Source organism: Pecten maximus, unplaced genomic scaffold (genome assembly GCF_902652985.1).
Source record: "Pecten maximus unplaced genomic scaffold, xPecMax1.1, whole genome shotgun sequence".
Lineage (NCBI taxonomy): Eukaryota > Metazoa > Mollusca > Bivalvia > Pectinida > Pectinidae > Pecten > Pecten maximus.
The window spans coordinates 1-22,519 of record NW_022982766.1 but is presented as its reverse complement, the minus strand read 5'-3'; the positions used below and the strand labels follow the sequence as shown (position 1 = coordinate 22,519).

General features: G+C 34.6%; 1 protein-coding gene and 1 long non-coding RNA gene across 2 annotated transcripts; one reads left to right on the top strand and one right to left on the bottom strand.

The window, feature by feature from the left end:
- Positions 1–10,651: 10,651 nt before the first annotated feature.
- On the bottom strand, positions 10,652–14,850 carry LOC117320914. The gene is made up of 2 exons (XR_004531180.1): positions 14,560–14,850; positions 10,652–13,930 (listed from the first exon to the last, which is right to left on the bottom strand). It is a non-coding gene; the product is annotated as an uncharacterized LOC117320914 (long non-coding RNA).
- On the top strand, positions 10,755–14,554 carry LOC117320913. The gene is made up of 2 exons (XM_033875395.1): positions 10,755–10,842; positions 13,712–14,554. The coding sequence occupies exons 1-2, from the start codon at positions 10,791–10,793 to the stop codon at positions 13,966–13,968; spliced, it is 309 nt and encodes a 102-aa protein (XP_033731286.1). The 5' UTR covers positions 10,755–10,790; the 3' UTR covers positions 13,969–14,554.
- Positions 14,851–22,519: the final 7,669 nt, after the last annotated feature.

Here is a 22,519-nt window from a genome sequence, read left to right as displayed (position 1 = left end):
TACCTACCACTGCCGTTATATATCCCATACCTACCACTGCCGTTATATATCCCATAGTTACCACTGCCGTTAAATATCTCATGCTTACCACTGCCGTTATATATCCCACACCTACCACAGGCGTTATATATTCCATACCTACCACTGCCGTTATATATCCCATACCTACCACAGGCGTTATATATCCCATACCTACCACTGACGTTATATATCCCATACCTACCACTGCCGTTATATATCCCATACCTACCACTGCCGTTATATATCCCATACCTACCACTGCCGTTATATATCCCACACCTACCACAGGCGTTATATATCCCATAACTACTAATGCCGTTATATATCCCATACCTACCACTGCCGTTATATATCCTATACCTACCACTGCCGTTATATATCCCATACCTACCACTGGCCTTTTACATATTTTTCATACCTACCATCGGAATTTTATATATATCCAAAACCTACCATTGACCTTTTATATATATACATGTATTATACCTAACATTGACCTCACATGCTGCAGGTCATTTTTACAATAAAATGATTCACGAAAGAAAGGATACATTGCAGTGGAGTCGCTGTTTTGTTGACCATGATAATTTACGGATTTCTTTTTATTATATGATAATTAGATTAATGTTAAAAACAGAAATTATAGTGAAATGTAATGATCAAAATTTAATTTGAACTATGGTCCATCTTGTATACATTCTGAAGAAAGATATCATTAATTGAATTAATTTATATAACTAATTGATTAACTATTATTAAGATAGCTAAAAGTCAATGAATTATGAGTTATATCCATATTCATATCCGTGCTAATATTAAAAACCAATTTTTAATTCATATTGTTTATGTTTTAAACTCCTCTCCTACAATCTCCGTTCGTGCCTTATGCCAGAAAACACACAAACACTTGAATAAATTGCAAACGGGGCGACAGCGTACCGTTTAAACAAACAAAAATACTAAATTAAATTAAAATGTCAGCAGTAAATTGCTTATTTACATATAGTAACACATCAAAAACGTACATCACGCCCAGATAAAAAAAACACCTTGATTTTACGTACATGTATAGTTATAGGTTAATACATTTAGCAGTGTTAAAATTTAACCTTAGAGCAATCATCTTCCGAACACAGACTTTTCCTCATTTAGTAGGATTCTTTGTTAGTGGGTAAGTATATAAATTCCACCACCTCTGGTATCAAGCCACCACCACTTGGACATAAAAATGGCCGACCTCCAAAAAGGTACCGCCATGGTCCCATATGCGCCACACTGCTGCATATAACTAAGGACACGATGCACTATGCATTACTGGTGGAACATACCACCGTTTACACCATGTCACTCGGTTGTAAACGCACCATACCGGACACCCCACATTACAATACCTTGCAAAATACACAGGTAACTTGTTATTGTTATCGCTGGCTAACCACTCTATCACAGAAGGACCCCAAAGGGAATTTAAAAACTGAAAAATATCACTGGAAACACCCTAGTCATCACAGTCGACAATACGACTTATGAAATCTGCTTTTTCATTCTCGTTTCTCGGAACCCACTCGATATCAATTGATATACAATTTCTTAAACAGGTATAAAATATAGATAGCGCAACCTTCTGCAAGTCGGACCTCATACTGCCCTTGTTTACAATAGATGCGACATTCTTATTGTCCGTGTACCATCTGACCCGTCTATCCCCGAAAGACGTGCAACATTGACGTCATGACCCTGTCCAAAGTGGACAGTTCTCGTCAGGTAGAACTCCTACCGGTTTCAACCTCGGACCACATACCGTGTGAAGTACCCATAGGGGTATTCATGACGTACCCGCCGTATCCTGTATGACTCGCGTCGCTAAAAAAATAGATTGACAGGAATTATCATTAATGAACTTTTTAATTTCGCTAACAAATTTGTCCCAAAACTTGAGTTGTTCAACACTTTGACCCGGCAACACTATGTCGGCGTTCCACGAAGGGGACCTAACATTGGCCTCACATACTGCAGGTCATTTTTACAATAAAATGATTCACGAAAGAAAGGATACATTGCAGTGGAGTCGCTGTTTTGTTGACCGTGATAAGAGTTGTTCAACACTTTGACCCGGCAACACTATGTCGGCGTTCCACGAAGGGGACCTAACATTGGCCTCACATACTGCAGGTCATTTTTACAATAAAATGATTCACGAAAGAAAGGATACATTGCAGTGGAGTCGCTGTTTTGTTGACCGTGATAAGAGTTGTTCAACACTTTGACCCGGCAACACTATGTCGGCGTTCCACGAAGAGGACAAAGCCACGTCCATCCTAAAACATTTTATCATTATGTAGACAACGTTACCCAAGATATATGACATAGAAATGATCTGTCCAACAACAGAAGACACATTTTAACCCTGACAACTCCTCTCTCCGCTATATCTGTAATTATCCCTGAAATACTTGAATGTATCTTGGCCAATCTGACATCGGGAACTTTTTAAATACCCAAAACAGTGTCAACATAATTCCCGAGGAAAACTAAATGTCTGACAGGCGACCAAGTAGACATCTCTGGTTTCGGAACAAAACAGCTCAAAATCAAATAATTCTTGACCTTACTGGATATAGAAGCACACACTGCCTCATCTCTATGAGTACCTAACCCATCATCTAAATACATAAGTATTTCTTTGCCCTCGGATCTCCACTTCTTAATCAAAGTCTGGTTAGCTTTGTAAATATGTAACAAACCGAGCTAAGACCAAAGGGAAGTGCTTTGAATTTAAAAAAATTGCACCCTGCCCACAAAACGCCAGGAAAACCCTACGAAATCTGCATGGGACTCGAGAATATCAATATGATGGTATGCGGAATGAATATCAAACTTAAAGCAAAAACTATCTTTCTTGATGAATTGCATGGCTACCCTGATATCCTCAAACTTTACACTGATCTTCCATAAATGATAGTTTACATGCCTTAAATCTAAAATGAGACGTTTCTTTCTGTTACTCTGAGCAGAAACCGTTAAGGGATTGACAACGTAGGGCATTTCCTTACAAACGACTACAAGGTTCCGAACTATCAAATCTCCAATGGCTTCCTCAACGAAACTTACATGCTCCATAGCTGACCGATTATTACGTAAGAATACAGAAGTAGGGGTTGATTAAAAAGGTATTTTGTACCCGATTTTAATAGTGTCAAGAATGAAATCACTACAACCAATGCTCTTCCAGAACTCTAAACGATCACACAAACGTCCCTTTACTCTTATATTGACTTGCCCTAACTCATATTCGTAATAATCGTCAGTAAGCAAAGTGTCAATATACTCATCTTCCAACAGTTCATTCTTTCCCGATGACTGGGAAACTTTTCATCTTGATTAGGACACTCGTTCCTCCAATGCTGGAAAGATCCACAGCCGTAGCATGCTCCCGATGGCCGGCCTCGTTGTTGTCCGTATGCGTGCGCGTGTGTGCCGCCGCCTGTACCGCCGAACTGGAACATAGGGCTCCACTGAACCAAGGCTCTTGGCCTTGGGGTCCACGAAAAGGCTGCTGGAAATTAGGAAAATTAACACACATGTCCACAGCGCCGCTGGACTTGCCAAAGCCCGTAGACTTCTTTCCTTGTAGTTTCCCTTTCTTCATTTTTAATAGCTCGGTTTTCTTCTCTGTTGATTTTTCCCTCGTCGTCAGAATCGCTGGCAATGGGATTGTTTTCGTATTGCCTAACTGTTTCCCAACCTCCATCACTAGAGTCAGCAATTTTGATATGTTTGTTCCTTTTTGAAATTTTATCCTGCAGACTAGTCACCAACTCGTATGCGTAGTCTACTTTGGTGTTGTCTAGCGCCCAACTTAACTGACCTATGTCTTCGGAAAGTTTCGAGTTAAACCCGTGCTGGACCGTGTTACCCTCAAATTTCCACTGGAATGAATTTTCTACTTTTAACTTGTTTACCTGTGTTACCACGTTTACAGCAGAACCTTTCACTTCGACTTTGAGCTCACCCATCCCATGATATTGTTCCCTTGCTCTTTTACAGCATTCCAAATATCTGAAAGACTAACGCGGTATTGTCTGTAGCTCCTCAGTATCCGCCATTAATGAATTTTAAACGAAAGCTGGCCGTGTCTACGCGTCAAAGGTCGTCGTCTGAATGACACAACCGCAACACGCACGTGCTTCGCATGTAGCATATAGCGCCACCTAGCGGCCTGCTCTCCTTTAGGAGAAATTAATTTCGTTCTTATTCCGCCTATTCAAACGAAAGAAATTACATTTATTTATTTACAGTATCTTCCGTTCTTTTGTGTGTTGTATCGCCATAATTTAGCAATAAATCTTCAAGCTACATTTCGAAAAGCTCTGGTGATGTGAAATCTAAAAATTAAGATAGAAAGGCTAGGAGACCTTAGGTACAGAATGTATAAGTCTGCATAAGGTAAGGGATTGTATGCATAAATTAGACATATATAGAGACTGCATGCATGATAGCCACTGTTTTGATATATCATATATATTGGAACAGGAACAAGTCCTGTTAACATGTATCATGACTTTGAATGCTTTCGCCGCATCACTAGACCTTTCACTATATAGAGAAAAAATCAGGCATGTTAAATTTTATACAATATCACTTATTATTGCAACGAAACACCTTGTAAGAATTTAAAATGTGTTTCCTTACCTATACAATTAACATCATTTGTCCGATATAGTACTACATATGTGTACCTCATAAACGGATAGAACAGTTATTTTACTATCTTACATTCATTTTGCAGGTAAAGTGAATGTGTTAAGCATATCTATACCTGTTTACTTCATCTATTGCCATTCCCCGCCCCTGACCACACTTGAATGGATCAGTTTGTATTGTTTCCTTTTACTCTCATCACTCCATACCACAATTGATCTTATCATCCTATCTTTTCTTCATAATGTAACCCATTTGAAAGGCGAAAGGTCGTAGTAGCGGACGTTTAACCTGTCAAAATAATTTGATAAAAACATGTGTAGTATGTAATGCACAACGGGTGTATCACTTACTGACAATTAAAACACATATGTATCATTGTAGGTTGTTACTGTATTGTAGCGAGTCAAATTCCTGTTACAGGTTCGCTTTAAAGGTATCTTTTCTCGGTTCGTTCATATTCTGTCCTCCCCACCCTTCCAAACAGAGTGGGAAGTCACTGGTTTTGGATAGGTAATGGAGTTGATTAATGTCTACTGTGGATTATGAAGGCTGTTAACGTAGTTTCACTTTCTATATAATTTGTGTAACCTCATAAAACCTGTTATCACCCATGCGTCTTCTGTACAATTTGGTTTGCACACAATAAATTAACATCTCTGTCATATTTTAGATATTTTAACGGTTTATTTCCTGAAGCATTCCACTATCTTGAATTCCTTGTAGGGACAAGGTGTACTGATGTGTCGATTTTAAACAATCTTTTATAGTAACCATTAACAATTTTTAACCTGATATAATATCAGGGTTTTACATGTAAATCCTACGCGTGAATGCGTCGCTAACCATCTGCATAATTATATCAGTTTTTTTGATAAGCTAATCAAATGTACTGGCATGCATCATTATTCTATTTAAACATTTTTGAAATAAAATTTAATTTTTTTAACACTTGGTGTGTCTGACAAAGGTTTGGTTGGTTTATCGTTGTTAACATCCTATCAACAGCTAAGGTCCATGAAGGACATCCTCCCGTATATGCGACATGAATGCGTGCGGTGAGTGCGTATGCGTGTTTTGGGAGGCTGCGGTGTGTCGGGAACATTTGCCGATTTATAGTGTTCTCACTGAAGCATATTGTCGAAAACAGCTATCAGAACACCCAATCCGGTCACATTATGCTGACAACGGGCGAAGAAGTCGTCTTACTCCAAATATGCCGGGCGCTCAGCAGGAATAGCGACTTCCATTTTTACAGATTCTATTGGTATGCCCAAATTGCAATGGGAACAGCAGGTAAATTCTTCCAACCTACCTTCAGGAAATCAGTATATGTTCAAATGGTGATAAATGCACCAAGCATATTAAAAACAATACGAGTTTACTTATTTCTATGTCACACGTACGTTCGGACAATCTGTTCGCTCGTTACTGGGGATATCATACTGACAAATCTATGAATCGTTCCACTACAATACTGTATAAGGCGGACGTACTACCTGCGGCCGTAAGACAATGAGTCTAAAGTTATAGTTTTAGTCCCAATTTACATCTAGATATTGATCTATTCCCCCGTTACGTCTAATATCAAGAGAATTCCGCCAACAAGTGGTATATCGACATACAGAGCGAGGTAAAGTGAATTAAACGAACACTTTTGTGTCCATTATAAGAATATGCAACATAAATAAAATCATTGTATTTGTTAATAATGTATATAAGTCTACAATGATATATATCAAGGTACTTTGATGCATATTTCTAGTTATCGGATATTTAACGTCTGTAAACTATTAATTCATTTATTGAAATTGGTAGAAAAAGATAACAATAAATAAATTCATCAATAATCGAATTCATTGATAATTAATAGAGATATCAAATGAAAAAAATTGTATTTAGTGTGATAACCGCCCATTTATGATCCACGGCCCTCCTGCGTAATCGTAGGCACACTAGCATGTAGCAACATGTAATGTGCAAGTGTGTACACTTTTCATATGCAGCCAAACTTTTACTCGCGTACCGATCACGTTGTTGATGAAGTTGTTTGTCGTGAATGTGACTCACGTAGAGCTTTAAGAGAAGATGAATAGGACAGAAGCACTGTTATGTTAGCATATAGTATTCGGCATTGATAAACAATTAACGAATACTATATTTATATCTTAAGCTGATATTCACGTGTATGTTCAGTTATCAATCCTTATCAGAGCCGTCCTTAAGGGTCATCTATATAGGAGAATTATGTTGAATTTCAATTACGAATAAATATCTCAAAATATGCACTAATATAGTCATGCAGTGTCTTACAATCACCACTAATGTGTTGCTGATGCTTACAGTTTCTTTTATAGCCATTTTGTGGTAAGATGTAGCATGGAATAAACATAACCAAACATGTCTATAATACAGGGTAGGAGCATTTGTTTGACTGAATATGACTTTTTGTATATATAATCACTTATTTTGTTTTTACCTTGAAATGCAAATGAGGCTGTGAAAAACCTTACACAAATATTTCATTTCAACATATTTTATTGATAATCAAATGGATTGAACATCAGGCTAAGCCTATATTAAAGTTCTCTCCATAAATTATTACATTTATTTCAAATAATTAGTATTTGGTTATTAGTCAAGAATGGAAATTACAGTATATATATGTATATAGAAAGAGTATTTGTGAATAATATATTACGATAATCTTATGTATTTTCTTATAATAATAATTTTGAAATTATTGTTAAATATTTATGAGAACTCGTTTACTATGCAGGAGAGAGACAAGTGCCTGATCAACAACAGAGTTTCTGACTATAATGTCAATCTGGTAAATACCAGTAGTCTTCTTCTCATGTGTTAACCAAACACGCATCTCCCTACCGCATATAAACTGGTACCATATAAGAATTTAAAATAAAACATAAAATTGTATAATTCTGATTAAGTCCAAATCAAATAAGATTATCAATTGAGATTGTTCATAGGAAGGAGATAAATCAATTATACATAACTAGCAAGTCACCACATCTCACCCAACTTTACCCTGTAAGGCATGTAATAAATATAATGATGCTTAGTTAAGAGGGTTACAATCACATTGACACTATTCACCTTTGTTTATATATATATTATATATACATACATGTGTATGTGTGTGTATGTTGATAATATTATTTAATAGATGTACAGTGATTACTATAGAAAGCAGAAAATAATTAGAAAATCATTAACACACAAACACAGTGACAGCATCCGTAATTGAACATTTATATGCATATTATATGATTATCAAATTATAGAGTTAGAGATAGTTTGCATAGACTCAGTGATATGTATATATGTATATATATGTTACCTGGCCCTTTGTTGTGATATTACTTTACCAGTAAATGATGATAATAATATGTATATGATCATAATAACAGAAAACATGTATGCTGTTATTAATATTCTCAATAATTATATATATGTAAGTGTATATTTGCTATTTTACGCAATAAGAAATACTTGTCGCCGGTACATTTTTAACATAACGAACATACACAAATATGGTATAAAGGGAGGCTTTCAATCAATAAAAATGCACCTGTATCATACATTTAAGACATCTGATCATAGTTAGAAGGATCTTTTTGTTAACCTTGTGAGTTTGGGGCCTTTTATAGAAGTGTGCTTATTTAACTCCCAAGCAGTCTTCTTCAGTCCATTTTGAGAGTTGTTTTTAAGTTTCTTATACGAGCGTGTTTGGTATTAATCACTACCACCATTTGCAATCTTTATACATTATATGAGGTCGAATCTGGGTCAAACCAATGCTCTATTGCTTCTATTTTGTGCTTTAGACCCCTGTGAGTAAAACGACATTACTACCGTATGCAATATATGTGATAAAAATCATACAAATGTTTGCTTGTTTTATTGAAATTACAAATATCTTAACAAATTACATGTCAACAGCAAGTCCCATTGTGTGCCACGATACTTACTAAAAGTTCATCAAGTTACTTCTGTTACCATAGTCGGAATTTACAGGCTTACAAAATATCACTATTTTAACTGGATTTGCTGATAGATGCCCCTTGATATGATGTTAAAATTACATAACTAAACCTCATAATAACGCTGTAAAGCTTTTCTTGTGTTGTCTAAGTTCCTTATTTAACATGTCCTCTTAGCATTTACCTATAAAGGAAACATCACCTGTTCCACAATATATCTGTACTTATCTAAAGTATCTATAACCATCTCGTATTTTTAGTTGGTTTCCCTTATTATGTGCTTTCGTTATTTTTTAAATAATGTTGTAACATCCAGGACACGCTTTTTCAATTCACTTGTTCTAAACTTCAGACGTGTTTTTTTTATGTTTATTTAAATAAAATCAGAAATTTAAAACATATGAAAACTATATATATAAATATATCTATATATATAAAAAGATGATATCGCGCATTGAATTTTTTATTAATACTGTATTCTTTGTTGATTTTCAGTTGTGGTGATGCAATCCGTCTGAGCCGAACTGTGGTCCCGGAAAACTGAAAAGTTTTAGCATGACCTCGCTACAATAGTGTGATCGAGTGGTGACCAAATGTTTAATACAGTGAACATTCCATGACATTTTATCGACCAAAAGCATATCTTATCTTAATACTAGAAAAGACAATAGTTTCATACTACTGTTTTAAAGATCAATGACTATCATTTTAAGGGAAAATGCCTTTTATAAAAAGATATTTAGGTGACGGGTACAAAAAGCGTAAAGTATATTTATAGCATCTACCAATCAACAAACTATTAATCTGTTTCACGTAAGCTATCAAGGGCAATGGGTAGGTTAGGATCGTAGGATAGTGTAATTATAAGTTAACTCAAACGGCTAAATCAAGTAAACCCGTGTATTTATCTTATTCTCAGTCAATTTTTCAGATTCACTCTGACATTTTCTGATTGAAAAATATTTCTATGTATTCTTCTATTTATATCAATATCAACTCTGCACAAGTTGGATTCAATATTCGAAATATGTAAAATGCTCTAGTCATAGAGAATGGAATAGATATATTTAACAAGTCTTTCAAAGCTTTTCAGTAAGCTATAAACTTCTCCACATTCCATTCCCATATACTGGAAAATCTAAATATAACGTATGTTAACAAATCATTGTAACCGAATGCGTTCTCTTGTTATAGTAAAGAATGATAATTAAACACATACGCATCATTTTAGGATGTGGCTTAATTGTCGTCAAAATATCTTCTCTCGGTTGTTTCACATTCGGTCATTTCAACCCTTGGTAACCACTGGTGGTGACAGGTAAAGTAGTTGATTGAAACTGATTTACAGTGATTGTTTTCGGTAAGAATTTAAACGTTCAAATCAACATCATTTGATATACTGCTGATGTCTTAAAAGAAGTTCAAATGCAGATAAAATGCAGCAGGTATATTAAAATAAGTGAGCTGTTTACCTGTACACGTTTCCAGCCTAAGTGCTAATAATAACTACACTGGTTAGTTTAGTCATCGGTCGGTTAGTTTTCCGCTCAATGCATACATAACACAACGCGCTGTAGTTTGTGGCATTCAATGACAGGTCTTCGTGTAGTCAACATTAGTGTAAAAGGTAAGTAACTTTATTTGGTATATGTTATTATTTATATAAGGTTCTGCCCTGCCATATCTGTATTGTACATTTATATATATTATCTGTTTAGAAACAATTATGTGTCATTACATAGAAGAGTTGTACACTCCTCATAGTAACAATCTTGTTGGAATGTATTAGAAAAGTATTCATCTTAAATACTAATTGAAGAATTAACGATTCTGTTTTCAATACATGTATGTATTACATTGACGTACTGTGGAATACACAGAACAAATGCATTCTCAAATTAAAAAAAATCACAGTGTAACAGAGATAAGTTAACATTTACAGTTTATTCAATAAAAGGGTATTTGATACAAATAATTATGTAATGACCGTAAATGTAAATTTGGTTACAATAATATGCTTACAGCAGAAGACATCAAGGAACGAACGGGGTGACGACAGCAAAAATGATATGTATGGGGATGACAAGCATAGTTATATACCGAAACATACAACGAGGTAAAATGGATTAAACGTTGAAAATATTTTTTGTGTTGAGTATAAAACATCAGTTCAAAAAAATCGTGTTGATTACTTCACTCAATGCATCTATTTATAAATATTATACATGTACTTAAACATCATGGCGACATCAAATAGTCTCTATTGATAGGGTAACACGCACTAAGGTTGATTATTAAATGATATATTGTTTTTAGCTTCCAATTGATTAACGTATATACATAGATGATATATTTAATAATTTCAATATAAGCGATTTTTGCTTTCAAAGATGTATTACACGTATATCTGGAATTACTATACTGAATAAAGTCATTCTCCAGTTTTGAATAACTACAAGAAAAAGTTAGAGAAATTACTAATCATTGATTGCATTTTTGAACGATACAGATATTGTATTTCCCCAGCATTAACAATCTGAATTATATATATAAGGTTGATAAGGATTGCCACGGTTGGGGAGCCCTGGGTTCAAACCCCCCGAACAATATTGTGCCCTCACACAACACACAATTATACCAGTATATACAATGTATTATCATTGTCAGAAAAAAAAAGTTGGAGAAGTAAATCTTGACAAACTAAATAAGGCAATTGCATAATCATGATTATTTACGTGTATCAAGTTTCATCAAGGGTGGTGGTGTTAAAATATTTTAGGACAGAAAAAACCTAAACAAAATAAAAGAACCACCATTTTATGCATCATGCACACATCATACATTCATACAAAGGACTCCACGCAATAAAGATAATACACCTAATAGTATCCATACCATACATACTCCCACACACACTACATACTTCCACACACACATATGTATACACCTCAAAAATATTGGTAGACTGACTTTGAAAATACGAAATCATTTTAATGGATACTATTTATTGTAATACTCAACTAAATACCAGCTGGAATATACATGTATATGTCCGATGAACAAGGCTCAAAATACGAATGTATTTATTTTTCACATTTTAGATTAGAAACAGAACCTTTTGGAGATACCAGCTGCTTTTCACTACCTTTGAACTTCCTTATACTATATGTGAAATTTATATACTGGTTTATATCCTTTATGTCAAGGAAAAAACAAAGGATGAGTCTTGAAGGTTTGAATGAGTTTTTGGCATTCAGATCAGATATCGAGAAAAAATGTTGTCAAAAAATATATGTTTTTAAAATAGATTTTCGAAAATTATGTTTTGCTGCTTTAGTACAAAAATGCATAAGTGGATGAAATTTTAATTACCACCCAACTACAGGCATTTAGCATATTATTGTCCGAGGTATGATGATTTTAAAATAATTATTTGAAGGGAGAATGTGGTGCTGTAGCCAGTCTGGAAACCATTGTGTTTTTGGATGTTGGTAGTTTGAAAGGGGGTTAAATATATTTTTCATTGTATATTTTAAAAGGCATCATGCTATTTTCAATTTTGTTTGGTTGTTATTTAATATTCATTTTTTTTTTTCAATAAAACTTAAATCTACTTAGATCCTTTATCAGAAAGTCACCTACCCGAATAATTATAGGTAAGTAATCTCTTTACGAATCTTATTTAAATTACTACATTACAAAATATAGGCTCCAACGCATCCATTGATTGTCTATTGTCAAAAAGATTACAACTAAAAGGTAAAATGGACACTTGGCCCATTGTTTGATTGATAACTTAAGTTTACACATCGGATGTCATATCTAAGACTACTAAATGATTATACAATATTTGCACCATAAAAACAAGGAGAGCTATATACAGCGTAGTCATAATGAATTGAACTGCATCATAAAGTTGTTGTGAATTAATTTTCATACATATCACATCATATATTCTTAACATATTAACTTTCAAATGAACTTAAACGTGACAAGCAGGTTACGAATAGCGGAGACTAAGTAATGACACCAGAAGTGTATAAAAGGATAATTTGCGGAACATGGATATTATAGGGATACCGTGACAAACGGGGAGGGCTTTAAAGATCACTTTGTGTAAACACATAAACAAACACATACCCATTATATTGCTATTTATATCCGATAAACCCTTTATCATAACAGGTAGACAGACGTTACAATTAATTAATCGATCAATTGATAAATCTCGTCTATATATTGTAATACTGCTCAATCCTAAGGAACATATCTGATCATATATGATACATTATCTTCGTGTCAATAACACAGACGTGTTGTAATGTGCAAGTGTGTACACACATATACAATGTATGTACGGTATACCTACCCATATGAATTTTACACAGAAATTCCTTCAAATAGTACAACACACATATTTCCCTTATGAAGCAAAAAGTTTTCTCAGCATGTAAATCCAGTTACTACTAACGTTGTTGGCCATAGTATATCCTACAAGGAAAGCAATTCATTATAACCCCATATTATGTAAACATCCACGACTGAATCATAGGTCCAACATGGCGGATTTAGTTGTAACTACACCTCAGATGTATTACGTCAGTGTCACGTGGTTAGGATATCAACACATGGTTAGATATTGAACATAAAGGGACACAGTTGCTCAGTGTAGTGCTCTATTTATAATTCTGTATTAAGAATTATTAATTAATTAATACTTTACCTGATATAACTGTAATTGACTCTTACTTAAGAATGTTTACATAAGGAATGCTATCTACATTGACATGCATTTATATATATTTATATATTTCTTTCTTTCTTTTTTCTTTTTTTTTTCAATACAGTATATTTCAATGGTTCAATAATCATCACATCTTCCATTTTTTATTTTCAACAGTTTATTTTGCTGACACATAAACCGAAATGGAAACTTCTTCGAGAATTTCTTTCGACATTTGAAGATTCTTTTCTTTAATTTTCAGTTTGTGTTGGCGATTTCATTTGTCTGAGCAGAACTGTGATTCCGGAGGATAGTGGTGGTGACTCAATCCGTCTGAGCAGAACTGTGGTTCTAGACAATGGTGGTGGCGACTCAATTCGTCTGAGTGTGGTGATGATGGAGGCAGCAGCAGTTGTGGCGACGACGGCTTTGGCGACGGCGATGGGAACGGCGATGGGGACGGCAGTGTTGTTTAATCTTTCTGAAATGACATGTGATTCCGGAAAACGCCAGATTTAAATGTTTAATCTAATACAACACAATTTACATTCTGGACATACATCAACTTACATCGACAATCAACCGTTTGAGTACTATTTTATGTGACTATAACCCGCAATCACAGTAGTCTTTCTATGACAAATTAAGGTATCACTAATTGTATTATTATATGCTATACTAGTGACTCTATCCCTTCAATCGCTCGTTGGAAGATGAAATGATATTAAATTGATATAAAATCAAAATTTGAATATTTTGCTATCAGACAAATGATAATATTGAAACGATTAAATGGAACATAAGAGTACACTAGCATTCGAATAACATTAACACTGATAACTACAGTTGTAGGGAGATCCCCGACACAGGGAATCCCCCCTTTCTGCACTTGTAGTCCTCGCCATTATATTTTATTTATAGTGCCTGTATATTTTTGTTTCTCAAATATATACACGGAACTTAGTTCAATCTGACAAGCCGAATTAGTTGTTGCGATACCTAAACAAATACTAAATATTTGTAATATATCGCATACCATGATGAAGTGTGAAAATTTTGTAACATCTATACATGTATATACAATGTATTCTGATTAAAATTTGTACATACCAATTCATTAACTCTTTGTTTGTTGTATGTTAAACTGCTACCGTTGGTGTTGCTAAAACATCAAACACACCAGAAATCAGTTTGTGGACATAGAGTTAAAAAGTAGCAGAAAAAGTAATTAAAGTACAGAAAGTGTTCAGATAGGTAGCCAACTGCCAGGTTCCCTATAACCCGTGGAGGTGATGTCATATTTAGTTGGTATTGTACACTTACCTTTGGTTTGTTTATCTGAGGCAATTCTTGCCGGGTTAACTGGGAGATATGCACAATTAAAACCAGAACCTTTTTTAATCATCATCTCCGTCATTTATTCGTTATTCTTGCTATAATTAAAGCCTTAGTAAGAAAGAAGAACTATTGTTATAAGTTTTAAGCTAACTGCACTTTATTTATAGCGTCTCAACATACACATATTTTCTTGATGTTGTTTTACGCGACTGTGTCATGATGTGGCATTTCAGTGTGATAACAGTATAAACGCATTGTCAGCCGACATGGCATCCGTGAAAACCAACCTTAAGTAACTTAATTATGGTAATGCTGTTTAAAATCAATAAAAAGGTTAAAAAAAATAGTCTGTTTTGTGGGGTTTGTTTTCATTAGGAATGTCCGCATCAAGTCATTATACATGTACGTTGAGGATTTATTGATAATGCATTGCATGCAGAAATATCACTACAAAAAAAGCAAGCTCTTACGGAACATGTCTACGACATTTTTTACTATGTAGCTTATGTTTCCTCTAAGCATTGTGGATTGAATCTTATTTTTAGTCAGTTCATTTAAGGAAACAAACTGGTTCGTTAAGTATCAAGAGTAAATCTTGATGGACATTATATAATAATACATACCTTGGAACTCTTTGTAAAAACGCTATAGAATGAAAAATAAAATCGCTAGATCTATCCTTATCTTTTAATCATTATTTCCCTTTTAGGGTTCCGCCCCTTTAGCCAAATGGAAGCCACACCCTCCTTGTTATACTAATACAGCATTAGATCAAGCCCATGACTTTGTTATATATCCTTTGCCCAACAGTGACCCGGACCAGGGGGAACGAAAACAATAATAATACACGTTGCGAGATGTTATTTAACACGATATTTATGCATAATTTCTAGAAGAGTAAATAGAAAAAAAAATAACAGGATTAAGCAAATTTAATAAAATTGAAACATGATCACCTCCTACGTAACACTACGAATGGATTTCAGGGGGTCCAACGTGTTTGGTATGATGAGCGCGTATTTTGGTATGAGAAGATCAATATGGCTGACAAACACCGCTTCAGACCCCACCGGTGAGTACAAAATCCTTGATATTTCGTTAACATAGAATATGACAAATTAATGGAGATTGCGTTTCGGTGACAAAATGTTTGCAGTTTCGAATCATGTAGGATATATTTGCTGACAGTATATGGTTTAGAAGTTATTGAGCAGTTAACGCGATATTTTGAGACAAAAATCAACGCGTCGCACCTATTTTCCACTAGATTTATACTTTCAAGTCGAGTTGAATAGCATTGTAGCACATATAATCAACTACTATCACTATCGAACCATAATCAAGCCAAATTTGACTCGCTAAAATCCCCTATCTTGCCATTACCGATCAGTTTAGTTTGGTGTACGCAATCATTGGATTTGTACTCTGGGAAGTGACCCAAAATAGAATCATTGGATTTGAACTCTTGGAAGTGACCCAAAATAGAATCATTGGATTTGAACTCTTGGAATCTACTCCCGGAAAAGGACGCAGACACAGTATGGAAAGATCATTACTTGGTGGTAAGTTAGTTTAAACTTTATTTTATTCAATAATACAAGGCAATATAATATATACAATATGATTTCAAAAAGGATTAAGAAACAAGTACTAAGTACTTGTGTAAATCTGTCTCCTTGTAGACATAAAGTCGCCATGGAACAGTACTGACAATGCTGTTTGGATATATATCATTGAACATTTAATTACATTTTAGCATGTGCATAGAAAATAAATAGAAAGGGTGCAGGGGATTGAAAGGGGCTGGGGATAAGGTAAATTGTTGCATGTATACTTAGCGGAGTTTTTACTGTTCATATATGTGTAGTACAGCTACATATTTTAGTTATGTTTATCAATTTCTTCAAGAAATATTGAGTGTCATCCTTTCTTTATTTGCATGGTTTAGTCCTCCTATGGAATACAACATTGCTAGAATCATCGACATTAGAATGTGATCTGCGTAAATCTGCTTCTATTCTAGCGTAGCATTGAAATCATTTCTCGACTGTCTATTTCTAATAGAGCATGGATATTGAATATTTTTTTTGATTAACATCGCCACTTTAACAGTCGTTATTTCGTTACAGACGACGTGACCATCAATGTGACGATAACGAATAGAACGACGATAATAACAGTGATATATGTGGCGATGACAGGCAGTGTGTGCTGTGTTGTATTTGTGCGAGGACATATACAACGAGGTAAGGGAATTCGATTAACACTTTAATGTCCAGTGTAGTTTATATTCTACTGCAGGTTTCAGTTTTAGTTTCATACCCGGCTATTGTGACATCCAGTCCTAGTCGTGTTTGTACTGTCGCGTAATCGAACGTTTATGTGCAAATGTGTACAGGCATGTGTTATATTTTGTACACCGACATATACAGCGAATGAAGTTAACACGGGGTATATCGTTGCTACTCGCGTTTTGGATTTCGTTTACATGATACTCGCTTTTTGGATTCCGTCTACAGTAAAAGTTTATTTACTACGTGTCAAGAATCTGAAACCCAAAATACTTGTAATACATAGAAAAACACATCTTCTACCAATACATTTAATTTATCTCGGAAAAATATGTTGAAAAATTGCCTTACTTTGGTTTTATATACATAACAACTACTTTTGTAGTTTTCGTCCTAACAAACCAACATTACGTACTCAAACTGTTAGATATCTACAATATGTATAAAATAAACATATAAAAAGGGGATACTGATCAAATATACTTGTTTGAAACAGTTAATACTTACATATTTACCCACATTCAGCTAACGGTGTGCTGAAAATGGCGCGACGGAATCCATAACACGCGTTAAATAAACTGTTACTGCAGACGGAATCCAAATAGCGAGTATCATGTAGACGGAATCCATAAAGCGAGTAGCAACGATATACCCCGTGGTTAAGTGAAATAAATGAGGAAAATGTTTTGTCTTGAGTATAAAACTGTGTAATGTAAATTAAATTATCTTGACAATTCCACACAATATATCCATTAATAATATACTATACTGAATCATGGCGGTAAACAGTTGACAATTATACAAAAACACGCATTCAAGTAGATTATTCAATGATATATTGTAATCAGTGACAATAGAAAAATAATAAATAAATAATATTAAAAGTAGATAAATAAACATCTTTTTTGTGCTGCCACTTGTTAATAGTACATACGTATATGATAGATTTACTAAGAATTTCAACCTAAACGATTCGTTTTGTTGCATAGATGTATTACATATATATCCGGAATTAATATACTGAATAAAGTCAGTCTCCTGATTGCGTGTCTTTTTGTACGATACAAATATCTTATTCCCCCAGTATAAGCAACATAGATACATATATATACGTACAGTTGACGTCTGTCATAATTAAATACATGCATTTCGAAATATTTTACGTGTAAAAAGAAGTGCAAAATAAGATAATATGCATTTATCCATGACTCTACTTGTTCGGTAACAGACAATGAGGAGAATAAAATATTTTAAGACAGAAACAAAACGAAACCAAAACAAAGACAAAAAATCCTCATGAATAATTATACTATTATGTAAATAGTAAATGTCTCCTTTGTTCCTCCGTCTGAAATGAATACAAAATACTTTTTAGTTAATTTATTTAATTTTTCTTTTTGACTTGTTTCAATGTTGTTTTTTTTGGTACAATGCATGTAAGAGTGATCGCATTTTAAAGCTTCCTGTTTCTATTTTTAACAGGTTATTTTGCCGGAACATAAAACTGATTCAGATTCTTCTTTTACTTAATTTCCAGTGTATGGTGGCGATTTCATCCGCCTGAGCAGAACTGTGGTTCCGGACAGTGGTGGTGACTACACAATCCGCCTGAGCAGAACTGTGGTTCCGGACAGTGATGGTGACTACACAATCCGCCTGAGCAGAACTGTGGTTCCGGACAGTGGTGGTGACTACACAATCCGCCTGAGCAGAACTGTGGTTCCGGACAGTGGTGGTGACTACACAATCCGCCTGAGCAGAACTGTGGTTCCGAACAGCGGTGACGGAAATGGAGATGTTGATGGTGATGGCAGCGGCGGCGGTGATAGTGGTTAAATCCGTCTGAATGGTTTAGATTACAAATGATTCGATTGGAAAGGTTTTTGACACTGATATACAAACTGTAACAGTGAAGGGTATAGTTTTGTTTTTCAAATCTTAACTCCTTACTCTTTACTTTTCTATATATAAGGGACTTGGTTGTAAGAGACCTAAACACATGTTCAGTATTTATAACATATCGCGTGATATCTTGAAGTATAGATATCCTGAATAAATTCTGTACATAGGTAATATTACGCGTGCCATGATTAACGAAGAAGAATTTATAGCATATATGTACACAAATATTTCTATATAAAAAGTGTTTTTACACATATCAATTCATCAATAATTTGTTTGTTGTATTTTAATGCTATTTTGCATATTTCATTATTACCGTGGATGTTGAAAGAGCATCAAACAGATCGGAAATAGGTTTGCTGACAAGACATTAAGATATAGTTAGGAATGACTTGCGACAGTCATGATCACTACATTCTTTCCTTAAAATAAGGATAGTGTTCAGATTGTATTTTTGTGACTTCCGGTCAAGATGTTAAAAAACTGGTATCCAAATTCAGTCAATTTATTCAGGAAAAATCGGGAATTGTTTGTTCATTTACAAGTTTCCAAACACTGGTCGAAAATTGTAATTTATTATTTAATATCTTGTATCAGTAATGTTTACAAGATTATAGACAACTTCACCATTGGAATTACATGACTGGTCTTATATATACCCTATACCTACCACTGATATTATATATAACCCATACCTACCACTGGTATTGTATATACCCCATACCTACAGCTGGTCTTATATATCCTCCATACCCACCACTGGTATTATATATACCCCATATCTACCACTGGTATTATATATACCCCATATCTACCACTGGTATTATATGTACCCCATATCTACCACTGGTATTGTATATACCCCATACCTACAGCTGGTCTTATATATCCTCCATACCCACCACTGGTATTATATATACCCCATACCTACCACTGGTATTGTATATACCCCATACCTACCACTGGTATTGTATATACCCCATATCTACCACTGGTCTTATATATACCCCATATCTACCACTGGTATTATATATATCCCATATCTACCACTGGTATTATATATACCCCATATCTACCACTGGTCTTATATCTATCCCATACCTACCACAGGTATTATATATAACCCATATCTACCACTGGTATTATATATAACCCATACCTACCACTGGTATTGCATATATCCCATACCTACCACTGGTATTGTATATATCCCATACCTACCACTGGTATTGTATATACCCTATACCTACCACTGGTTTCATATATACCCCATACCCACCACTGGTTTTATATATCACCCATACCTACCAATGGTATTGCATATATCCCATACCTACCACTGGTATTATATATAACCAATACCTACAACTGGTATTATATATATCCGATACCTACCACTGGTATTGTATATACCCCATACCTACCACTGGTATTGTATATACCCCATACCTACCACTGATATTGTATACACCCCATACCTACAGCTGGTATTATATATACCCCATACCTACCACTAGTATTGTATATATCCCATACCTACCACTGGTATTCTATATACCCCATACCTACCACTGATATTGTATATACCCCATACCTACCACTGGTATTGTATATACCCCATACCTACCACTGATATTGTATACACCCCATACCTACCACTGGTTTCATATATACCCCATACCCACCACTTATTGAAGCATATTGCCGTAAACAGTTATCAGAACACCGAATCCGGTCAAAGCATCCTGACAACGGGCGAACAAGTCGTCTCACTTCAAATATGTCGGGCGCTCCGCAGGAGCAGCGGCTTCCATTTTTACGGACTCTAGTGGTATGTCTCGACTTGGGAACAGAATACATTAGCCTTCCTCACAAGGGTAACACTCAGCTAAAGGCCAAACGTAAGGCAGTGTCAAGGGAGACATCAGCAAGAATTAAGTCTTTAGAAGGACATGAAACTATCAGATCCCAAATTTAGTCGCCTCTTACGATCATGCAATGGAAACAGCAGGTACAATTCTTCCACCCTACCTTCAGGAAATCAGTTGATGTTCAAATGCCGATAAATGCACCAAGCATATTAAAAGCAATACGAGTTTACATATTTCAATGTCACACGTTCGTTCGGACAATCTGTTCGCTCTTTACTGGGGATATCGTACTGGCACATCTGTGAATCGTTCCACTACAATACTGTATAAGGCGGTCGTACTACCTGCGTCCGAAAGACAATAACTCTTTAGTTATAGTTTTCGTCCAAATTTACATGAAAATACATTTTTACCATTATGGATATGACATTCCTCGCCGATGTTTCATTTCATGATAGGTTCTTTGTATACGACATTTAGATAGTTTTTAATTCGACTAATTGTTCGCTCGTTACTTGTATCACATTTATTGCTGTTACCAAAACATGAAAGACTTTCCACTGAAAAATAATTGTTGTTATTGTGCATACAATGCTGATCCATTAAGAATTAAAAAAGAAAATATGACAATAGATAAATAAATAAATAAAGAAAACAATATACTTTGTGTCGCCTAAATGTAAATCTGCATTTAATTTTCAGAAATAAAGCACATCGGCATACTGTACAAACGATGCTATTAAGTATTGCTAGTCAATTGGTTATATTAATATTCTATAAAGAAACAATGCATAGCCGGTGTATTATTGATTTATTCCCTCGTTACGTTTTCTCTGAAGGGAATTTCCCAAACACCCTGTGCTAAAATTAGTGCAGTCATATCGACATCGATACCAACATGATTATGGAGAGGAGGTACCAAATTGATGTGAGACTGTATGGTAAGTTATTTATATATTAACTCATTGATATGTATAATGCATTATACAGTGTCATATGTATCATGTTAAGGCAAAAATAACTTTAGAAACATTTAACTTTTCCTGCATAGCCTATTTTTTCAACACAGAATGATAACTTGTATAGTAAGTTGTCTGGAATTATCACCTTTAAAATATTTTCGTCTAAATTGAAAAGCAAGTGTAAACAAATAACCAACAATGACTTCTTTGTAATATAGCTTGGAAATATTTAAAGACCATATATTTCTTGATTAAGATCGTCTCTATATAAGATTTTATCTCAATACAGACGACGTAACCATCCATGTGACGATAACGAACGGGACGACAACAATTACAGTGATATGTGTGACGATGACAGGTGTGGCGTACTGTGTTGTAGTGGTTTACCGACATATAGAGCAAGGTAAAGTGAATTAAACATTTTTGTGTCCATTATAAGAATATTCAACATCAATAAAATCATTGTATTTGCTAATAATGCATAATAAGTCTAGAATGATATGTATCAAGGTAGTTTGATATATGTTTCTAGTAACATCGGATATCTAACGTCCGTAAAATATTTTATCATTTATTGAAATTTTAAAAGATAACAATAGATAAATTCATCAATAAACGAATTCATTTATTGATTAATAAATATATCAACTAAAAAAGTCCATATTTAGTTGGATACCCGACAATTTGTATATTCCGCGTACAA